The 21,454-nt window shown below is 54.7% G+C and overlaps 4 protein-coding genes across 4 annotated transcripts; 2 read left to right on the top strand and 2 right to left on the bottom strand.

The window, feature by feature from the left end:
- Positions 1-333: 333 nt before the first annotated feature.
- On the top strand, positions 334-1,693 carry ASPBRDRAFT_78345 (uncharacterized protein; the record flags this gene model as incomplete). Its single annotated transcript, XM_067629404.1, has 4 exons — positions 334-509; positions 558-699; positions 748-874; positions 922-1,693. The coding sequence occupies exons 1-4, from the start codon at positions 348-350 to the stop codon at positions 1,691-1,693; spliced, it is 1,203 nt and encodes a 400-aa protein (XP_067474904.1). The 5' UTR covers positions 334-347.
- Positions 1,694-1,718: 25 nt separating this feature from the next.
- Positions 1,719-3,465, bottom strand: ASPBRDRAFT_186232 (MFS transporter). The gene is made up of 2 exons (XM_067620069.1): positions 3,046-3,465; positions 1,719-2,978 (listed from the first exon to the last, which is right to left on the bottom strand). The coding sequence occupies exons 1-2, from the start codon at positions 3,324-3,326 to the stop codon at positions 1,790-1,792; spliced, it is 1,470 nt and encodes a 489-aa protein (XP_067474903.1). The 5' UTR covers positions 3,327-3,465; the 3' UTR covers positions 1,719-1,789.
- Positions 3,466-4,373: 908 nt separating this feature from the next.
- Positions 4,374-5,385, top strand: ASPBRDRAFT_78343 (class I SAM-dependent methyltransferase; the record flags this gene model as incomplete). The annotated part of the gene is made up of 4 exons (XM_067629403.1): positions 4,374-4,526; positions 4,585-4,605; positions 4,661-4,810; positions 4,867-5,385. The coding sequence occupies 4 exons, from the start codon at positions 4,374-4,376 to the stop codon at positions 5,383-5,385; spliced, it is 843 nt and encodes a 280-aa protein (XP_067474902.1).
- Positions 5,386-5,570: 185 nt separating this feature from the next.
- ASPBRDRAFT_34020 (uncharacterized protein) lies at positions 5,571-21,038 on the bottom strand (the record flags this gene model as incomplete). Its single annotated transcript, XM_067623182.1, has 3 exons — positions 5,571-17,189; positions 17,249-20,560; positions 20,631-21,038. The coding sequence occupies 3 exons, from the start codon at positions 21,036-21,038 to the stop codon at positions 5,571-5,573; spliced, it is 15,339 nt and encodes a 5,112-aa protein (XP_067474901.1).
- Positions 21,039-21,454: the final 416 nt, after the last annotated feature.

Genomic DNA, 21,454 nt, shown 5'->3' with positions numbered 1-21,454 from the left:
CCTGCCTGAGGCATAGACATATAGCCGATGACTCTATGGACATGCCCAATTCCATCATCAGCCCCGGACTTCGTAGGTATCTCATTGAAAATGTCTATGCTTGTCACTGTATACTTCAGAGAAACAGGTATATGTGCTGCAATCAAGTTCGGTGTCTGTGCTTCGGGCTCGGTTTAACAACCGGTGATAAAGATCGGGCGCGGGCACGGGGTCGGGAAATTGACTCGGGGACGGACACCGATTTACCGAGCTTCCTCGTATATAAGACTATGACGCGATGATCAAACTTCATCCGTAGTGTTTGAACACTTCGCGAGATATAACTGAATTATCAGGGTATCAACAACATGAGTGTCTCCGACCTTATCAAGTCCATCAACGCTGTCACCTCCAGTGGTGAACTGGGCAGTATAGATGAGCAACAACGCGCGGAGCTGTCGTCTGCATGCGACAGACTGAAGGCGATGTGTGAATCGCCGCTTGAGAAGACATCGAAGCTTCTCTTTACTGTGCGTATTCATACTCTCATTGTAATGCTCCTTACTAATAAAATCCAGGAACACCAAACCATGGTCCTGCGCTTAGCCATCGACCTCAAGCTCTTCGACGCCGTTATGCACCACTCATCTCAGAATGAATCAGGCAAAGTCACAGTAGCCCAGATAGCCAGTGACACCAAAGCAGATCCAGTTCTCGTTGGTACGGTCACCTTCTACTCTACTATGGTCACAACCTAACCACATCCAGCCCGAATCATGCGCTTCCTCTCCGCCATGGGAACCCTCAACCAACACACCGTGGACACATTCACACCTACCTCCCTCTCTACATCCTACATCTCCACCTCCCCAATATCAGCAGCCATAATCCACTTGTCCGTATCCCTCCCCCCTCTCCCTAGGAGGTAACTAACCCCCCTAGCACGCACTTCCACTCCATCCTCACCCACTTGCCCGAATACTTCGCCCAAAACCACTGGACCAACCCGAACTCCCTAACCAACACGCCCTTCCAATCTGCCATCGGCACAGAAGTCCACTACTTCGACTACCTTGCCACCAAACCCTACTTCCAATCCGCCTTCAACACCGTCATGAAATCCCCCCTCCGCCGAACCGGATCCCCATGGTTCCACATCTACCCCGTAGAACCCAACCTCCGGATACTCAACCCCACCCCCAAATCAGTGGCTTTAGTAGACATCGGCGGCAACCACGGCCACGATCTTCTCGCGTTCCGCTCCGCATTCCCTAATCTCCCCGGACGACTTATCCTTCAAGACCTACCGCATGTTATCGCTGATGCGGAGCTAGATCTACCCGAAGGGGTGATAGAATGTCAAGGATATGATTTCTTCACGGAGCAGTCTGTCAAAGGAGCGAGGGGGTATATGCTCCGGACTGTATTGCACGATTGGCCTGATAACGAAGTAGTCAAGATTCTGAGCCGGGTGAGAGAGGCGATGGATGAGGAGTCGGTGTTATTGATTGTCGAGAAGATTATGCCGGATAGTGGTTGCGGGTTGATGGCTGCGATTGGGGATTTGAGTATGATGGTTAGTTTTGCGGGGGCGGAGAGGACCGAGGGGGAGTATGCGGAGTTACTTTGTAGGGCTGGATTGAGATTAATTGAATGTTATGTGGGGAGAGAGAATGAGGGGTTGGAGATGGGGGTGGTGGAGGCGAGGATATAACCTTCTTTCTTCTTTCTACTGTTGTGTTTATTTTCTGAGTTTATAGGTGTATAATATTTTTGTCTACATGTATAGTATAGGGAGGGGGTTTTGATATCACGCATCAATCATCTTCGACGCCCGCCTCAACGCCGGCCCATATCTCATAAACAGAAACGGCACGGGCAACAACACTGCCGCCACCGCGCCAATAATCGAGATCGCAGGGCCAATTCCCAACGCCCTGATCATCGGCTTCGCTGCCAACGGTAATCCCGCTGCCATGATACTCCGTAGGAAAGTCACTGCCGCCGTTGAACTAGCTGCGTATACGCGATACACATCGATGAGGAAGTTCAAACATTGCTGGAAAATGCAATTAAACCCAGCTCCGATGCAGAATGCTGCCAAGCATGGCAATATCCAGTGATAAGCAGGGGTAGCCGTCCAGGCGAACCAGAACAGACCCAGGACCAGGAGGACCGAGCCGATCATCATCGGGGGTAAGCGGGCCTCCGGGACAGGGGCGCCGTCGGCGGCCGCGGAGATGCGGTTATAGCGGAATTGGTTGTAGATGTTGACGCCGGTGGAGAGGATGACACCGATGAGTAGGGCCAGGAAGGGCAGGGAGCCGACGACGGGGGACCAGCCGCGGAGGTCTTCGAAGGCGATGGGGAAGACTTCGAGGGTGAGGTACATGACGGCGTAGACGAAGGCGGCGTAGAAGGCGATGCAGGTGACGATGGGTTCGGTGGTGAGCATGCGGAGGGGGCGGGCGAGCTGTTTCGTGATGATTGATTGCACGGAGAGATGCAGGTGTTCGTGGGGGTGCCAGTAGCGGGCGTCGTTGGTGGATTTACGCAGGTTTTGTGCTTTGCGTTTGAGGAGTACGAGCGGGTACAGCTCTGGCAGGAAGAAGAAGGCCATGAGGAAGGTCGCGAAGACCCAGATCGCGTGGATGTAGGCGGTCCAGCGCCAGCTGAGATGCGAGTTGCCCATGATGGCGGCGCCGATGATGGGGCCCAGGTCGGGCCCGCCGTTGACGGCGATGGCGTAGATGCTGATGGCGGTGCCTCGGGTTTCTTTGCTCCACATGTCGCCCAGGGCGGCGGTGACGTTGCTGATGGGCGCGGAGCCGAAGAAACCGGCGAAGAAGCGCGTGAGGAAGATGGAGGGAGCGTTGCGGCTGGTGGCGGTGCCGATGTCGAAGAGCGCCAGGCAGAAGAGCGCTGGCAGCATGCTCATGCGCCGGCCCCAGACTTCGGACAGGGGAGCCCAGATGATGGGGCCGAGGACGAAGCCGATACTGGGATTGGTTAGGGCTGATCTGATCGGTTGGTTTGGGTGTTTGGGAGTATTGCTATAGGACTAACATGTACAAGGAGACATCGAGGACGGCGACCTCGCTACTGACGCCAATATACTCGGCGATGGTGTCATCGGCCGAGGTGGTGATGCTGGAGCCCAAACTGCCGGCCAGGGCCAGCATGCCCAGTTGCACCGTCACCCACCATTTGTAACGCACTGGCCAGCTTTGGGGGTTCAAGGGATCGTCGGGGTCCCATTTCACCTGGTATTCGGGGTCGCGCGAGGGAGGCGCTTTTTCCAGGTCCGATGGCTGGTCACGGGCGGATTTGGGCCATATGCGGACCATTGTTGTGTGAAAAAAGGTGTGCAGGGAAATGAGAAAGATCGTCGAGGCGAGCTCGGAGCCATTTATATGCAGATAAAAATTGATGGCCCCGAGGCCGTTGCTGAATTCGGAATGGCTTGCGGATGGTGCTTATGCAGATCCTTCGATACTCCGATTCCTGGTGTCTTCGGAGGGCTCCGTCGGGGGATAGGTTGGCGATATCTGCGTATATTGTGGCGTAGTTTGGATATATAGATACCATAGATGGAATTGGAGGTGTATATATCTTCACATCGTATTTAATATGATTGTTCTGTTCTGAAATTGTAGGTGCTATTCAAGCAGTATCAGCTCTGCTCGGCTAAGCGGAAAGCTCCGCCGGCCGTTACTCCGATAAGCGGGGATGCCCGCATGTTCAGGATGCAGTGCAGGTTGGAGATAACATATGCCGATTGCCTGCTTAAAATGCCGAGAAACAGCGTGAGTATTCATCACTGGAAAGACCAAGGCACGAAGGATCAGTGCCTCGAGAATAGTAGGCGCTGTGTCATCTGCGTTGGCCGTCTCGGCTAAAGTGAAGGTAAGGGTTCAACTTCCTAGTTAAATAGCGCAGAAACGCACGGTCGCAGTATCAAGAGGGATCCTCCTAGATGCAAGTAGTGGAGCAGACATGAAAGCACATCTCCATATGCTCTTCGGTTGTCGATAGCTGAGGACATTCTGGACACAGTTGGGCCATCAGTGGGTCAGTCCGCCGTGACCAAAGTTGGAGGGTTGGCGAAAGCTTGTTTCTGCCCTGTCGGCTGCTGCATGCTTAATAAAATGTCCGATTTGTTGTTATAGACCGGTGTTCGGAAATATATGTACTCAGACTCTCATTATCTTCTCATATCATTCCCTACATCAGCCACATTGTCTTCTTTGCTTAACTCCGAAGCCATCGGAGGTCCGACGGGAAACAGCCCCACGCAGTCGGATGACGCCACACAATCCGTCTTTCCATCGCTTTATCTCCCCGACAGAACCTCGCTTTGACAGCTTCCCCAGTTATATGTACAGCATATCACCATGACTACTGAGCATCCTGCCACAGATGACCTGAACCGGCAGTACAGCTGGTACGAGCCTGACTTGGCGCAGGTCACTGAGCCAGCCCGCACCATTTTGGCCGAATACAGCAAGATCCCAGAGGAGAAGATCATCGACCATGTCAAACAAGTGGTAGGAGTATACCCTCAACATCACCTAAACTTCTACTAAGTAACCACATGATACATAGAGAGACCGCGCATTCGCAGTCGTAAGTCCATAACTCCCCATCCCGCTCACCATCATCTTAACTAAATCAAAAATAGTTCCCCTACCCATGCATCGGATCCTTCCGCTTCCTCGACATCTCCATCTACAACTCATCTGCCTACGATGAGATTCTCTCCCGCCTGAAGAACACCTCAGACATTTACCTAGATCTGGGCTGTGCCATGGGCCAGGACATCAGACATCTTGTATTCCCCTCCCCTGATCTCATCAGACAAATAGTATAGTATCTAAGAATAAATAGGTCCACCAAGGCGCCCCCCAATCCCAAATCTACGGCTCCGATCTACACCCCGATTTCATCGAGTTGGGATACGATCTCTTCGCGGACCGGGACACACTCGCGTGCGAGTTCATCACCGGCGATATCTTCGATGATAGTAGTGAACTACTCCAGCGCCTCGGTGGAAAGGTGGATATGATTAACGCGGCATCATTCTTCCATCTGTTTGACTGGGATACTCAGGTGAAGCTGGCGAAGCGGGTGATTACACTGCTGAAGCCGAAGCCTGGGTCGATTGTGGTTGGTCGGCATGTTGGGGATTATAATCCCGGGGAGTTGGAGGCGAGTGAGTTGGGTTCGAAGATTTGGCGCCATGATTTGGAGTCGTGGAGGAGGTTGTGGGAGCAGGTGGGGAGGGAGACGGGGTCGGAGTGGATCGTGGATGTTACGGCGGAGGAGTGGATGGGGATCAAGAAGGTGGCGCATAATGGGGAGACGACGTTTAAGATGAAGTTTGTTGTGAGGAGGGGTGGAGTTTAGTTTTATATACGAAGTATAGGCAGTTCATGTGCGTTTGTAGGTAGTGTTGTTTTGATATATATTTGGTAAAGGGGAAGTGGGTCTTATCACAGAGAATGGAAGCTGAACCAATATTCACTACATATCCATTCAACAAACTATATACAACAGTCCAAATTACACTTTCACTCATGGCAACCACTTGATCAAACACAGACACCCCGAGGATCCCTCAACAACGCCACAACCTTCTCCACCACCAGATCCATCAATTCCTCCGCAACCTCCTCACTCAGCACCAACGTCGACGACATAATCTTCACCTCCAACATGCCCGGCTTATTCTCATCGACAGATGAATAAACCCACACCTCTCTTGGCACATGGTCCACTGCCCTCACATCAACCCCACACTTCACCTCCCCCAGCGACAAGCCCATGCCATCCGTCATCACATTATTTTGATGCTGCACAATCGTTTGCACCCTGGGGCTTCCCGCCTGCCAGCCCTTGGTATAAGCCAGTGCGTCATCTAAATCCACCGCCTCATAGGACAGGCCCGATCGGTGCTGGTCTTGCAACGCTTGTAGTAACTCCAATCCCGTAGTCTGAGGACTAAGCCGCGCTACCACAGGGGTGATATTAGCACAAGGACCGACGATCCCCTCGACTCCTGGCAGCGGGATGCCCCGTCCGTGCACGACTTGGCCGAATATCACCGCAGGGGAGTTGGTCTTTTGCGCTAGGACAATGGACCAGGCGGCTTTGACGGCTGTGGCTAGAGTGATTCCGTTCGGGAGCTGTGGGAAGGTGGCAATGTTGATGTCGCGGGTACGCGTGATGGGGGTTCCATTGCTGGTGGAGGGCTTGGATGGCTGGAGGTCAAGGCTGGTGAGTGGGACATCCTGGAGGAGATGGCGCCAGAATGTGGTCGCAGTGGAGTCGACTTTCTGCCTTTGCTGGTAGGTAATGTAGTCGGTAAACGAGGGGGAGTAGGATGAAGGTAGTTCATGAGTGTCATTTTCGTAGGCATGGCCCAAGTCATTCATAAGCAGGGAGAGTGAAACGGCGTCGTATTGAGCGTGTGAAAGCCGCATGATAAGTTTATAGCCGAATTCTCCTGTTGCTAGGATGACACGTAGATACGGTGCTCCTGGAGCTATGGCGGCATTTGCGTCCTGGCGGCAAAGGTCCTCCACGGTCGTCGTGGACAGGTCGGCGTCGGTTATGGCGAATGCTGTACGGAGGATAACTTGCACGGCGGTGTTGTCGTGAGGCACGAACGATGTTCGAAGGATGGGGTGGGCGTCCACGACACGCTGCATGGCTGTAAAAAGCCGATCCCTACTGATTCGGCCTGGGATATCAACGACAATGTAGCTTTTCAGCTGTGCGTCCAGCCAGTGGCGCTGGAAGGAGGTTGTGGGGAGGATGTCGACCACGGCTGCCTTGTCGATTGGATAAGTCGAAACTAGTTTGTCTATCAGGCTGAACGTATCATGCATGGTGGCTGGCGATGCGGCCGCTGGCTGATCATCTTGGACCAGGCTGTTGTGACGAGCAAGATCATCCAGACGAGGCGAGTCAAAGATTGTCCGAAGCGAGAGAGTAAGGCCTTGTTGACGACCCTCAGAAACAAGCCGCATTGCTTGTACGGAATCACCACCAAGATGGAAAAAGCTGTCATCCATACCGATCTCGGATGCGTCTCGCCCAAGAACAGTTGCAATCAGTTGCTGCATGATGCACTCCGCTTCGGTGGAAGGCATACGCTTTGCAGTGGCAGTGGCGCGGTATGCATTAAGCTCAGAGCCAGACAAAGCGAGTGCACAGTGTCGGAGGCGCTTCCGATCGGCTTTGCCAGTGTTTGATAGGGGCAGGCAGTTCAAGGGCAAGAACGCGGTAGGAACCATGTAATGCGGGAGGCGGTCGTGCATATGTTTCTGCGCTGCCAGAGCGTCTGTTCGGAAGGATTCGGACGGAGGAAGCAGGATGGGATCGATGGCGTCGGCCGTTTGAGTGCTTGTGTCGGGTTGATATACGAACGCCACGAGATAAGACTGCTGCGACTCGCCTGGGCTAATCAGATCGACGATGACCGTGCTGGCATTCGGCAACGCCTGCTGAGCATGGTTTTCGATGTCACCGAGCTCGATGCGCTGCCCGTGGAACTTGATTTGGTTATCCTTACGTCCGACGAAGCGAAGGGTGCCCGTAGATTGGTCGAAGCGAACCAAATCACCCGTTCGGTAGACCCTGGTAGGCGATTGTCGGAGTTGTGATAGCCAGCGTGGAGCGACTGGGAAGGCTTCGTTGGTTTTCTCCGGATCCCCAAGATATCCTTTGCTCACATTGGGCCCCTCAATCAAAAGCTCGCCAGTAGCTCCTAGAGGCGCCAGCTTCTGATAGTCCCGTTTGTCTACAATCCACAAGGAGCAGGTCGTGGGCATGCCGATATCTTTGCCAACCGTGGGGATGGTCGAGGGTGAGGTTGTACTGGCCAAGATGGCAGTTTCAGATGGGCCATAGGCACACACTACCTGGGCGTGCGTCCGCCACGTATCCAAATCGGAGACCGCTATCGGCTCGCCTCCCAGAGCTAAGACGCGGAGTTGCGGCACTCTCTCCGGCTTCAAGATCCGTGCGACGGATGGTGTTAAAAAGGCCCAAGTCACGGCCATGCGATCAATACAGCCAGCCAGGTCCTCCTTGCTCTCCGACTCGGATGGGATGACGAGACAGGCACCGGCAAATAGTGCACCAAGCATTTCCCAGAGACTTGCATCGAATGCATAGGATGCAAATTGTAGCACCCTGCTGTCAGCCGTCATGTTGACAGATGTTGTCATGATAGATGCGTTGCTGCACAAGTTTTGATGGGTGACCATGACACCCTTGGGATTTCCCGTGGAGCCTGAGGTGAAGATGAGATATGCTAGGGCTTCTGATGCTGGCGGCATGCGCACAGCTGGTGAGGATTCCGATTGCCCCGGGGTCATGGACGTGATGTTGTCGAGCACAACAAGAATGGGGGCCAGACTTGCTGCCGAAGTGGCATGCGATGCTGGTGCGATTATCACACTAGCATCAATTTGCTTGCATACTTCTTGTAGTCTGTTCATTGGATGTGAGACTTCCAGAAGAGTGAAGGCAGCTCCAGTCTTTAGAACCCCTAGAATGGCGATGACCGTCCACCGGGATCGAGGTGAGTAGATTGGGATGATGTGCTCGGAGGTAGCCCCCATCCTCGTAAGCCGTACTGCTAGACGGGACGATAGGTCGTCGAGTTCAGCGTAGGTAAATATTCCATCCCAGGCGCAAACGGCTTGTCGCGATGAGTGGAGGCGGCATTGACCCTGGATCTTCTCATGAATGTATTCATCGCTCGGGGCAGGAACGGTAGGGTTCCACTTGACGAGTTGCTCTTTGCACTCAGGGCTGATTATCTCAATCTCCTGAATTCTCTGTGTGGGATCCCTCAGGATTTCACTCAGCACATGAGAAGCCGTTCGGAGTAGGGTATCGGCGTGCTCCGCGGAAAGGGACAGTGTTCGGTAGCTGCAGACGAGTTGAATGGAGGAGCTACCGACACCGATATTGAGGGCCACATCGTACTTTCGAAAGTTAACGTCAAAAAAGATGAAACATTTATACACCAGAAGATAGTGACAAACCTCTGAAGCATCATTTGCAGGCTGAACCTCCAGCCGGGTAGACTGCTCGTCTGGAGCATCGAAGTGAGATACATCTTGCAAGGATACAATGGTGTTAAACAGCTGCGAACCGACCAATCCTATAGATGCATACACGTCTGCCAACGCATGATGCTGATGCTGTAGACTATTGGTGAGATGGGCCTGATGGGTGCGAAGGGCATCCAGAATAGAGTCCTCGTCCCGAAGCTGGACAGTGGTGGCAAGCACATTGACTAAGGGCCCGACCATCATCTCCACTCCGTCAACTGGAACATCTCGGCCAAGAGTTGTATAGCCAAAGCAAACATCATCAGTTCCCACATAGGCACCGAGAACTAATGCCCAGACAATGTGGAACAAGTTTGTCAAAGTAATACCATGTTTCTGGCAGAGCTCGTCCATGCGAGCATCCCGGTCCCAGGTGGCGCGAACGGCAGAAATGGTACCTTCTGGCTTGACGTTGTCCGACGTCGAAGTCAGCTTTGGAAAGAGACATGGCTCGACTCCTTCGAGATATCTTTGCCAGTAAGCCTGAGTCTCCGTCTTGTCTCGCCGGGAAACCCATTGGATGTAATCTGCATATTGCCCTGGTTTTTCATGCTGTCCCAGTAACCCATCCAACGACTGACTAACTTCCAGTTGAATGACCGCCACCGACATGGCATCAACCAAGACATGACTAACATTCCACTCGCAGACCACCGTGCCACTTGAGTCACGGGTGATGTTGATCGAGTGAGGTATGCCCTGGGTGAGATTGACGTCCGTTGCATCAATCCGAACCAGGTGCTGAAGGCTGCCAGGAGCCATGACAACTTGATCTAAGTGGCCATGATCCGAAACCGGCAGAAGGAGGGTACGAAGGATATCATGTCGGTTGATCACCTCCCTCCAAGCGTCCTTCACCTGTTCCAGAGTCAAGCGGCGTTCATCAGATTTGACATGGAACTTGAATCGTTGCTGATACGCCTGCGGATCGCGCAGCTGGGCCAACAACATGCCTTGTTGCACCGAAGAACAGGGATAGATATTCACGACGTCACTCGCAGACAAACCCATCGAAGGCAGGGTATGTTCAAAGCATTGGCTGAGTTGCTCGTAGGTGAGCTCAGGCATGAGGGGAAAGTCGCTCAATGTCTTGCGGGGTCCCTCATTTGACAGCAACTTGGCAGCGGAGAGGAGCATACGTTCACAATTCTCAACCCACAGTTTCAGTCGGGCGTCCCGCTGGATACATTCAGGGAATATAAACTCAAAGGAAAGGCAGCCGTTCGCAGTGAACGCGCCAACGTCGATCAATGAAAAGCGTGGTACGTCGTCGGCAATGTCCGCAGCACCAGTACCGGATTGGATGTCATCGCCAGCCAGCTGTAGAATAGCATCCTCGCGAGTCATCTCCTGGTACTGGCCCATGTAATTGAACAGAATTTCCACGACCGGCTTCATGCGCCCATAGGCAACCTTGCCTTCGTCGTTGAGGTAACGCGAAGTGAAGTACGCCCAGCCGTTGGCTGGAACGCGCCGACGCTGGTCCTTGATGTAGCTGAGCGCATCGAGGAAGTCCTCCATCGATGTCCGTGATAGACTGTCCCAGGGAGCGAACACTAGAGGAGACATGGTCGTAAACCAACCTACTGTTCCTGAGATGTCGATGGAATCTGCCCACGGCTCTCGCCCATGACCCTCAACGTAGATGCTTGGATACGGACGGTCGGTGAGAGACTGAGTGAACGAGTACCAGAGGGCGGCTTGCAAGATCTCAACCGGTCGAGTACCAAGCACATTGTTGCCGGTCCCGAAGAGGGTGTCAGTCGCGGTTTGGTCCAAAGTGAATCTGAAAGTTGACGTCTGTCCGAACGTGTTCGACTCGGGAGGAATACCCCAGTATCTCGCCCCGTCGAACTCATCGTGTGCCTCCTGGAAGCGAGGGAGAGCAGACACGGGAGTGAGGTGTTTGGCGCTGTATTCAGCCTGTGCACGACTCCAGGTCAAGAAGGGAACTGACTCGGTAACAGGCTCCAAGGAACCTGTCTGCAAGTATTGCTCCAGCTCCCCGTGCAAGATGCGCCACGAGACCAGGTCAATCACCAGATGATGGGCGACCAAGTAGAGAAGCTGACTCCCATCTGTGAGCTCAACGAGATCGATGGCTAAGAGCGGCCCCTCTTGAATCGACAGGGACGTCTGGGACGTAGTGAAAACGGAAGGCAGTGACTCGCGAGTAATTCCGTTGTGTGTGGCCAACCGGTAGAATGTACCAGCAGGTGAGTCCAGTGACCTCACCTGTTGGGACCAGTGGCCGGATTCGCTGCGACGAAAACTGGCGCGTAGCATAGAATGCCGCTTGACGAGAATGTCCAAGCCTGCCGTGAGTTCCTCCACACTGATGTGCCGGCTCGTGCGGAGAAGAAGACTCTGGTTGAAATGACTGGAACCCTCCGGAGCGATTTCGAAGAACAACTGCTGGATCGGTGCAAGGTCAACCCACTCCTCAACAGGCTCTGCAGGCAGTGAGATAGCGTCGCCCCTTTTTTTGGCATTGCGAAGATGGAATAACAGCTGGGCAATGGTCCTGTGCCGGAAGAGATCCGCACTGGTGATATGCATGCCTGCCGCATTACATTTTGTGGCGATCTGCATTCCGGAAATGGAGTCGCCGCCGATGCGGAAAAAGTCATCGTTGAGTCCGATTGTGTCTGGGTCAGCTGCCAGAACTCGCGCCCAGATGGCCTGCATCTCGCACTCCTTGGCGGTCGTTGGCCGTTGAGAGGCCATCTCGCAGGATCCAGCAGCGTATTCGTTCAGCTTCTGGCGTGGTAACTGGGCCACCATCTCGCGCAGCTGGCGACGGTTGAGCTTTCCAGATGAGCTTAGGGGCAGACGGGAGATATGCAGATACATGCTGGGTATCATGTGTTGGGGAACTGTTCGAGACAGCGCGCCATCGATGGTCTTGACGTTCAGGGCATATTGCGCTTCACTGGGGTGAATTAGGCCGATATGTTGCTCCTGTGGGCCCTGTGATGGCGATGGTTCCTCCACAAAGGCAGCCAGAAGAGGGTGTTGATTGTCCACACTGCTAATCATCTCCACAACAATATTATGCTTAGCGGGGATTAGAGGACGAAGGTGTGCTTCCACGTCTGCCAACTCAATACGTTGTCCGTGGAGCTTGACCTGACCGTCTCTTCGCCCAATGAAGGTGAGCTTACCGTCCTCACCAGCATACCGCACGAGGTCCCCGGTCCGATAGAGGTGCCTTGGCTGTTCTTCATCCGGGTACAGTGCCTGGAGCCACGTAGGAGGTTGTATGAATGACTGGGTGGTCCGCTCGGGATTGTTAATATAACCCTGGCCGACAGTGATACCCTCGACCATCAGCTCTCCAATAGCGCCTAGTGGTGCTAGTCGCTCCGGGCTTTTGGGATTAACTACCCAGCACCGACAGGCGTTAGGTCTCCCTATCAATCGGTTCTCAGATGGCTTTGTCACCTCTGTCAAGGCAGCCACAAAGCAACACTCTGCCGGGCCGTATAACTGGACCATTTGGTTGAGCCGGGGACACCAGATGGAGATATCCTCAGGAGTCATTGACTCACCACCCAGTGCCAATGCTTCAAGGCATTGAACGTCATCGGGGGTGATCAGTCGTAAGCATGAAGGAGTGAGAAAAGCCCAAGTAACATCGAAATCCCGGATACACCTGGCCAAGTCCGTCTGCCTTGCGGTCTCATCGGGGATACAGAGACAGCCACCGGCGTGCCATGCTACCAGGGGCTCCATAATACTAGCATCAAAGGCGAAACTAGCGAAATGAAGAACCCGGGATGCTGGCCGTAACAGACAGGCACGGGAGACTGACGCAGTTGACGCAGCGAGGCCCCGATGCTCTAATGGAACCCCCTTTGGTCGACCTGTCGATCCCGAGGTAAACGGAGCGTAGGCAGCCTGGGTGGGACTTACTGTTGGTGGAGAGGAACATCTTTCGGGAACTGGTTGTGATGCTGCGAATTGTAGGCATAGCACTGGGGTGTCAAGCTCCCTAGCCTCACCGAGGAGAGACTGAGAGGTGAGGATGAGTCGCGGCTGTGTTTGATCGAGGATATCCCGGATTCTGTCCTTGGGATGGGCCGGGTCAAGGGTCACCAGAATGCCGCCGGCTTTGAACACCGCGAGAATCCCGGCTGCTACCCATCGGGACTTTTCGTGATAAAGAGCGACAAAGTCTCCGGACGTGACACCATGTTCGAGGATCTGGCTGGCTAGGAGAGAAGAACACTTGTCGAGCTCCTCGTACGTCCATTCACCATCCCAAGCACAGACAGCGGGTGCATGAGGAGTGCGGATACTCCATTCATGCACCGCGTCGTGGGCGCATCCATCAGCAATCTTTTCTCCGACATTCCATTGTACCAGTGTCTGCTTGTCACTGTACGATACGGCATCAAGGTCCACCACTGCCATGTCCGGCTCCGTCCACAGTTGGGTTAGAACGAGCTCCCAGTGAGCGAGCATGCGTTCCAATATAGTTCGGTCCAGAACGAGTGGATCAAACACGGCAGTCAAATGGAGACTGGCACCGTCAGGCTCGCATACTAACATTAGCGGATACGTATCCACGCCCTCGAGTTCAGCCGAGTCTTGTAATCCAGAGAGCAAGGTAGCACCGGAATTGGCGTGAGACTCTTCACGAGGCTGAATCACGAGCAACGTTTGGAGCCTACAAGCTGCAGCTGCAGACTCACTGAGACGGCCAATGTACTGGAGACCCAGATGCTCATGATCCATCCTGTTCCAGCCATCCTCTTGAACCCTTTGCAGCAGTGGACTGACACGCTGTGCTTGGTCACCGAGCGAGATGCGGACAGGCACCGTCGTGATGGTAGGTCCGACCATGCGATCAATGGCCGGCACAGGCGCTGAACGACCGGTACTCACAGTACCGAAGACAATGTCCTCATCCTCTGCATATCGCGACACTGTCACAGCCCAAGCTGCCTGGATCTTTGTCGCCATAGTATACTGATTTCTGGAGACTGCTGTGGGGATAGTTAGTGAGCGAGAGCGGCGTTCCGATGGCTGGATATGATGATCGATGCTGGGCAAATTAGGGAAGACTCCTCCTGCGAAGCCGTCGAGATGGGCAGTCCAGAAGTCCTGTGCCGCCCGTTTTCCCTCTTTCAGGTAGTTGATGAATGGTGTGAAAGGTTGTGGCTGCAGGGTCTGGCCATGGTAGGCATCTTCAACTGCCTGCTTAAGTAGTGGCATTGACCATCCGTCGTACAGTGCGTGATGAATGGCCACCAGCAACATTGGAGGTTTGCTGTGTCGGTGTATCTCAGCCAGCCGCAAAAGGGGAGACCCCAGGGTCATGTCTGACGTCAGGTTTGGGATACTCTCACCGTCCTGAAGAGTATACCTATCCCATGGAAGCCCTTTTGCCCGCTGCACGACTTGCACAGCTGTGTTGTCGTCGGTCATGATAATGCGTGTCCGTAGGATGGGGTGCGCCTCGGCAGCTTTATCCCACGCGGAATGCAGCCGTGCGAGATCGATCTGGCTGGAAAGCTCACACGTCAAAGCCGTTGTGTACACTCCAGGTGTCCTGGCCATGAGAGCCATCATTCCCTCTTGGAGTGCCGTCGCGGGATAGATATCTTCAATGTCCTCGTGTGGGATCTTGCACTGCTCCGCGGCGTGTGCGCGAACCTGCTCCACAACATCAGCGTCACCGTTCAATAAAGAAAATGGCTCTGGAACAGGACCAGGTGCTTCGACAGGGAACGCCGCTTTGGATGATTTCTTCTTCCTGGATGAAGAGGATGACGACGAGGAAGACACAGACGGGGTCTTGGACGAAGAGGAACCGCCCTGCAGTTGCTTCAGAAGAGCAGCAATATCCACCTTCTTGCCCTTCTCTTGCGCTAGCTGAGCCAACTGCGCCGTGGCCAGCTGTAAAAAGTCGTCGTCAACCCCGTCGTTGGTGGAGGAGTCGTCTGGGGTGCTGATTGTAAACTCATCCTCTGTCGAGGACGAGGCTGAGCTTGTAGAGCTTCTAGGAGATTCACCAAGCTCAGCAGCAAGCTGACGAATAGTCGGATATCTGAACATCTGAGGAACGCTCAATGACAGCTTGAATTTATCTCGAGCTGTGGCCACCAGCTTCATGGCGGAGACGGAATCACCGCCCAACTCGAAGAAGCTATCATCCCCATGGATTGCCTCAACCTCGAGGCCAAGGGTTGTGGCCCACAACTCCAGCAATGTCCGCTCCAACTCCGAAGCTGCCGTCCACTTGGCCGGCTCCTTCTTCCCATCAGCGGTGCTCTTATTGGCGGCACTCGAAGCCAGCAGGCTAGCACCCATCTCACGCAGTCGTCGTCGATCTGCCTTTCCGTTGACTGAAAGTGGAATCGTCTCCAAGGCATAGTACACCGACGGGATCATGTGTCGAGGCAGAGCTTCCTCAAGAGTTTGAATCGTACTCTTCGGCAAAACGACCTGCGAGATAGTCATCGACTCCTCAGAATTGCACGCCGAAGAGGACTCAACATCTGCAGCCGTCAACCCACTGACAAACGCCACCAGGCTGGCCTGAGCGCGCGTCTTGCCCTCCGGAATGACCATTTCTACCACGACCTGTGCCTGCTGCAAGCTCTTTCGCAAATGATACTCGACCTCTTGCAGCTCAATGCGCTGTCCACGCAGCTTCACCTGGGTGTCCTTCCGTCCCATGTACCGCAGACTGCCATCGTCGGCATATCGCACCAAATCCCCTGTTCGATACAAGGCATGCTGGGACGGAAGCCATGGCAGACTGGGAAGGAAGGCCTGTTGCGTGCGTTCGCCGTCGTCCAGATATCCCCGAGTAACCAGTCGGCCTTCAACAATCAACTCTCCCACCGCGCCCAAGGGAGCCAGCCGATTGGGGTCCTCAGCCTCAGTCACCCACAGTCTGACACCGGCCACGGAATGGCCCAGATTAGTTGGTTCATCAGTAGGTGTCATCGGGCCGGCAATAGTGACCATAATGGAGGTTTCTGTTGGTCCTGCACCGTTGTACAAGTCAAGCACGGGTGCGAATCGCTCCACATCCAGCCTGGACATTGGTTCACCAACCATGATCAAAGACTTCAGCATTGGCAGGGCCGTGGGGTCGAGCAACCGACCGACTGATGGGGTCAGCATGGCGGTGTTGACTGCGAAGCGAGAGATACAGCCAGGCACATCGGAGAGACGGTCCTCCTCAGTCGGCACGCAGATGCATCCTCCATGTGCCAGGGTCGTGAAGATCTCCGCCAGGGCAGCGTCAAACGTCAGCGAGGCGAAATGCAGCATGCGTGTCTGTCGCGAGAAACGTAATGTCCGACCATGGCCTAGTAGTACACTGGTGGCGAGCGCGCCGTGGTCCATCAAGATACCCTTTGGGGTGCCGGTACTGCCGGAGGTGAAGAGGATGCTGATGAGATCGTGTTCATCCAGCGCAGGGAACTCGTAGTCCCAGGCTGCGGGGGAGCACACGGCAGTGGTTAACAGTACGCGGGAACCAGCAGTCGCAAAGCGCTTTTCGTACGCAGGATCAGCTATGATCAGTGCAGCATTGCACTTTTCAGCCAGCCAGTGCAGGCGTTTGTCCGGGTCTGTCGGGTTCGACAGCACCAGCACACATCCTGCTCGGACAAGCCCTAGGATGGTGGCTACGGTGCGACTCGACCGGTCTGCACATACCAACACGCGGTCGCCCAGCTGTAAGCCTTGGTGGAGCAGGTTGCGAGCCACCCAGCAGGATTGCTCGTGTAATTGCTTGTAGCTTAGGGATCCGTCCCAGCCCTCGATCGCTGGAGTGTCTGGCTGGCGGGTCACCCGGCGGTCGATCATCGACAACATGTTAACGCGGACGGCCTCCAGGGGCAACAGTGTAGGTCCATCAGCCAGAGTAGAGCAAACATCACTGGCCTGGAGTAGAGTGAGAGAGTCGAGGGCGTCATCCGGCTGGTAGGCAAAGCAGTTCATAGCACCCTGCAGGGCCTCGGCTAGATGGGCGATCTCGAACTCGGTCAGATTAGGCCAGTAGAGAAAGCCCAGCTTGATGTGGCCTTCGTGGATATCCACACTAATGGCAACATCGTACTATGCAGAGTTACAGTTCGTCAGTGGGGTAAGACCTGGCAGTTGGATTCGAAACTCACCTCCGTCGGGTCATCCTGTTCACGAATCTCTTCCAAATCCAGCAAGGCATCTCCATCCTCCGCCGTCGGAGGCACCCATTCCATCGAGATGGCCGTGTTGAACAGCCCCTGTCCGTGTGTTTGCTTCAGCCCGCGTTGTGCCTCCGCCAACGGATAGTGCTGGAACGGCAAACTAGCCACATAATCCTCCTGGATCTTTCTAGCGAGGCTAGCGATTGTGGAGGACTCGCTCAGCCTTGCCCGACAGACCTGCATACTGAGACACAGGCCGAAGATGGTCTCGACCTCGGGGACCGGCACGTTGCGTCCGGAGGAGACATATCCGAAGCAAACATCCTGTGATTGGGTGTAGGCGCGCAACACCAGCGCCCAGGCAGCACGAATCGCGCAAGCGAGTGTAACCTGGCGCTCCTTGCACCGCTGCAGGAACGCCGCGCTGTTGTTGAAGCTGAAATCGCGCCGCTGCAGGTTTCGAGGCCACTCAGGGGGAGCGTCTGTCGGGGCTATCACCGCATGGGTAGGGATGTGGCACGGTACACAGTCGGATAAGTAGTTGGTCCAGTACTTTGCACTGTCGTCGGTTTGTCGTGTGCGATGGTAGTTGGCAAACATGCGGTAGTCCGGGCCTCGCGGTAGGGGGCCAGTGGAGGAGCAGGCTTGGATGAACTCGCGTCGGAACACTGACAGCGCATAGCCGTCCATAATGACATGGGAGATTTCAAGCATAAAATATGGTACACGTCCGCGGCAGGTTAGCAACAGCATGCGATGTAATGGGGCATTGGGGCGAAACGGCACCAGCTCGTCCGTAAACATGGCCAGGGCGTCTTCAGGGCTGAGGTCGCGAGGCACCTCACGCATCGTCAGCTCCAGCGGCACGGATCGCAGCACAACCGAATGGTATATGGCATCTGGGGAAAGGTCATCCACGAAAATCGTGCGCAGCGAAGGATGTCTCTCGATGAGGGAGGCCCAGGCCTGCTGGATGCGATCGACAGTAGGCAGGCAGCCGCCCTTCAGCTGCACGCGATGGAAGAAGCGCATATGGTAGGCTCCAGGCCGACGAATCTGGCCGAGGAACATACCCTCTTGCATGGTGGTACAGGGGAAGACATCCTCCACGTCTTCGACCTGTGTGACTCCCAGTTTGCCGAGGTCGTACTCAGTAGAGAGCCGTGTCCACAGATCCGAGTAATCCACCGCCATCTCGGCCACCTGCTGAGCTGGGGTCTCCTGCACTTCTGCCAGCGAGGCAGCTTCTCGGACACCTTCACAGGACAAGATATGTACCATGCTGATTTTGATCTGACGCGTCCGGCATCTAGCTACGGCATCCAGGGCTTTGATGGAATCTCCACCCAATGCGACAAATGGCTGCTGCAGGCCGACCTCGGCGGCGGATAGACCCAGCGCTTCTGCCCAGGCGAGCTGGATCTCTTGCTCCAACCGAGAGAGACCGAGAACATGGTCTTCCGCCTCGAAGCTTCGACCGGTAATTGCATCGAATGTCTCCTGGCTCATTTCCTGGACCCAGTTTCGCAGCTGCACGCGGTCGATCTTTCCAGACGCTGACATGGGCATGCGCCCAACAAACGCCCAGATGGTGGGTACCATGTATCGCGGTAAAGCATGTTGAAGTTGCGAACGCAGCTTCTTCACTGTCTGCTGGATGATTGGATCGCGGCGGTCCAGCAGCGGAATTTCGTCGGCAGCATTACGTTGGTTGCTACAGTTAGTCCCCTTGACAGTGAGAATAGCAATGAGGTTGTTCTTGCACCGTCCAGTCTGGGGTGACATGGCGATTGCGTACTGAACGCCATCCTCTAGTCCGAGTTGGTATTCCACCTCGGCCAGTTCAAGTCGCTGGCCGTTGAGCTTGACTTGCGTATCAGCACGACCGCAGAAGGTGATGGTTCCATCCGAGTTCCACCGCACATGATCACCCGTGCGATAGAATCGGAAGCCGCCAAACTGGGGATCATCTTTCGACACGAATCCGACCTGGTCAAGGAACGCCTCGGCTGTCTTAACGGGGTTCTTGAGATAACCCATGCCGACAATGGGCCCGGACACCAGTAGCTCTCCAATGGCGCCGACGGGGACCAGTTTGTTGTAATCCTGAGCATCCACCACCCAGCAAGCAGCTGAATTGGGAGGACCGATATTCAACGGATCTGCATCAGGCCGTGTTATGGGCCGTGACGACGAGTTAATGGAACACTCGCTGGGGCCGTAAAACTGCCACAGATTAATCCGCTCGGACCACATAGTGACGATCTCCTTGGGGAAGGCTTCACCACCTAGGCACATCGTCTTGAGCCCAGGCACGTCGTCGGGTTTCAAGGCGCGAGCAAGCGACGGAGTCATAATAACATGGTTCACTTGCCACCGGTTGATAGCGTCGGAGACACTGGTCTCAATTTCCTCCGTGCACGGTACACACACGCAGGCCCCGGAGCCCAGACTGGTGCAGATCTCCAGCAAACTCATATCGAACGTGTGACTCAACATCTGCAGTACACGGCTCTCGGGGCCATATTTCCAACTAGGCGCGTTGCGAAGCGCGCCATTCAGCCAGTTCGAGTGCGACAGCATGCAGCCTTTGGGTCGGCCGGTCGAACCGCTCGTGAAAATCACGTAGAAAAGGTCGTCTGGTTTACCGAGGGATTCCACCGTTGCATCTCCGGATGGCTTGGGATAGTTGTCGATAGGGAGTGTGGACAGGCGTTCCGACCAGAATGCTTCGTATTTCGACCAAGTGACCACGAACGGTGCTTCGATGACTTCGAGAATGGCGTCGAGTCGTCCAGCCGGGAGATTCGGGGGCACACTGACAAAGGCTCCGCCGGCCTTGGATACAGCCAGCATGGCCACGAGGGCTGCTCCCGACCGTTCGAATGATATAGGCACCACGGACCCTGGACGCACGCCACGCTGTTGCAGGTATGCAGCGAGCAGATGTGCCTCCCTCACGAGCTCTGCGTAGGTGAGTTTCATGTCCCAGGCATCGACCGCCAGAGAGTGCGGACGATTGGCGGCGTGACGTTCAACCACATCATGGAAACACTCTTCCCAGGGACCGGGGACGTTGGCATTGAACTTCCAGATGTGGTCGATATGCGTCGGGCTCATGAGGTTGAGGTCCTTGATCAGCCTCTCAGGGTGGTCGGTCGTCACCACGGCCAGTGCCTGGGACATAGCGGTGCACACATTGGCTGCCTGGGCGTCGGTCAAGAGGGATAGATAATAGGTAAGGGTGAGCGAAATGTGTCCTTTTTCATCACGATGGACATGTAACAACAGGAAGGACTCCTATTTGCTCATCAGTTTAGCCATGTTTAACGCTGTCAAGGCAGTAACTAATGGTTGGAGAGGCGCCTACCTCGGTCTGTGTAACAAATAGCGACTCAATGTCATTTGCAAAGGTGATGATGGTGTTGGCAGTCTCCCCTGAAATCTGACCGGCACCGACATGCTTTGGGTGCAACAATTGCTCGGCAGCGTCGGTGAGAGACAGGCGAGACATATCTCCCTCGACCTTCAACTCAGCCAACGCTGTCGTGTCCGGACCAGTTGTTGGCACGACGTAGAACGCTACTTCATCGGTGCCTACATAGCTAGATAGAACGAGGCCCCAAGCCGCTAAAATGTATGATTCAGCCTGACCGCTCGAGCCGTTCCATCCGCTCAGGTCAATGGTGTATGTCCGCCGACCTGCGGCCCGAGTGTGATCTGGATTCGGGACATATCCGTCCGTTAAGGTAGGGAAGATGCAGGAAAAGCGACTCATGATGTGCAGGTGATATGTTCACTGGAAATTGTCAAAAAAAAAATAACCAGTATCTAGAAGGAGGTGAAGTTACTAGGACACTGCAAATGATTCCCAATGGTCACTGTCATTGTAGCAGTACTTAATACCAGTTCACACTATATATACTATCCATCTACTATCAAGTTTGTAACCGGTTTACCAGCTGCCGGCGTCCGTGCCACTAACGCAGGCCCAACCAGGGTCAGTAAACAGAAAAGAATCGGATCTGGGGCTGAGCTGCAGCGGAGTAGAGCTCCACTACCCCAACGAGCGAATGTAAACGTTCATTGCTGCAGAGCTGAAAAGAAGCTGCATCGGAATCACACCGGAAAACAGTGGAGATGGGCGGTAACGTGACGGTAATCCGCGGTCCGAGATGCCAAACCGGGCTGAAG

Source organism: Aspergillus brasiliensis (assembly GCF_001889945.1).
Source record: "Aspergillus brasiliensis CBS 101740 unplaced genomic scaffold ASPBRscaffold_15, whole genome shotgun sequence".
NCBI classification, from domain to species: Eukaryota; Fungi; Ascomycota; class Eurotiomycetes; order Eurotiales; family Aspergillaceae; genus Aspergillus; species Aspergillus brasiliensis.
This window is presented reverse-complemented; position numbering and strand designations above follow the sequence as displayed.

Coding starts and splice junctions, on each gene's coding strand:
- ASPBRDRAFT_186232 (XM_067620069.1), bottom strand. CDS start 3,326: ATGGTCCGCATATGGCCCAAATCCGCCCGTGACCAGCCATCGGACCTG. Junction 2,979..3,045: donor CTCGATGTCTCCTTGTACAT/GTTAGTCCTATA, acceptor AACCAATCCCAG/TATCGGCTTCGTCCTCGGCC.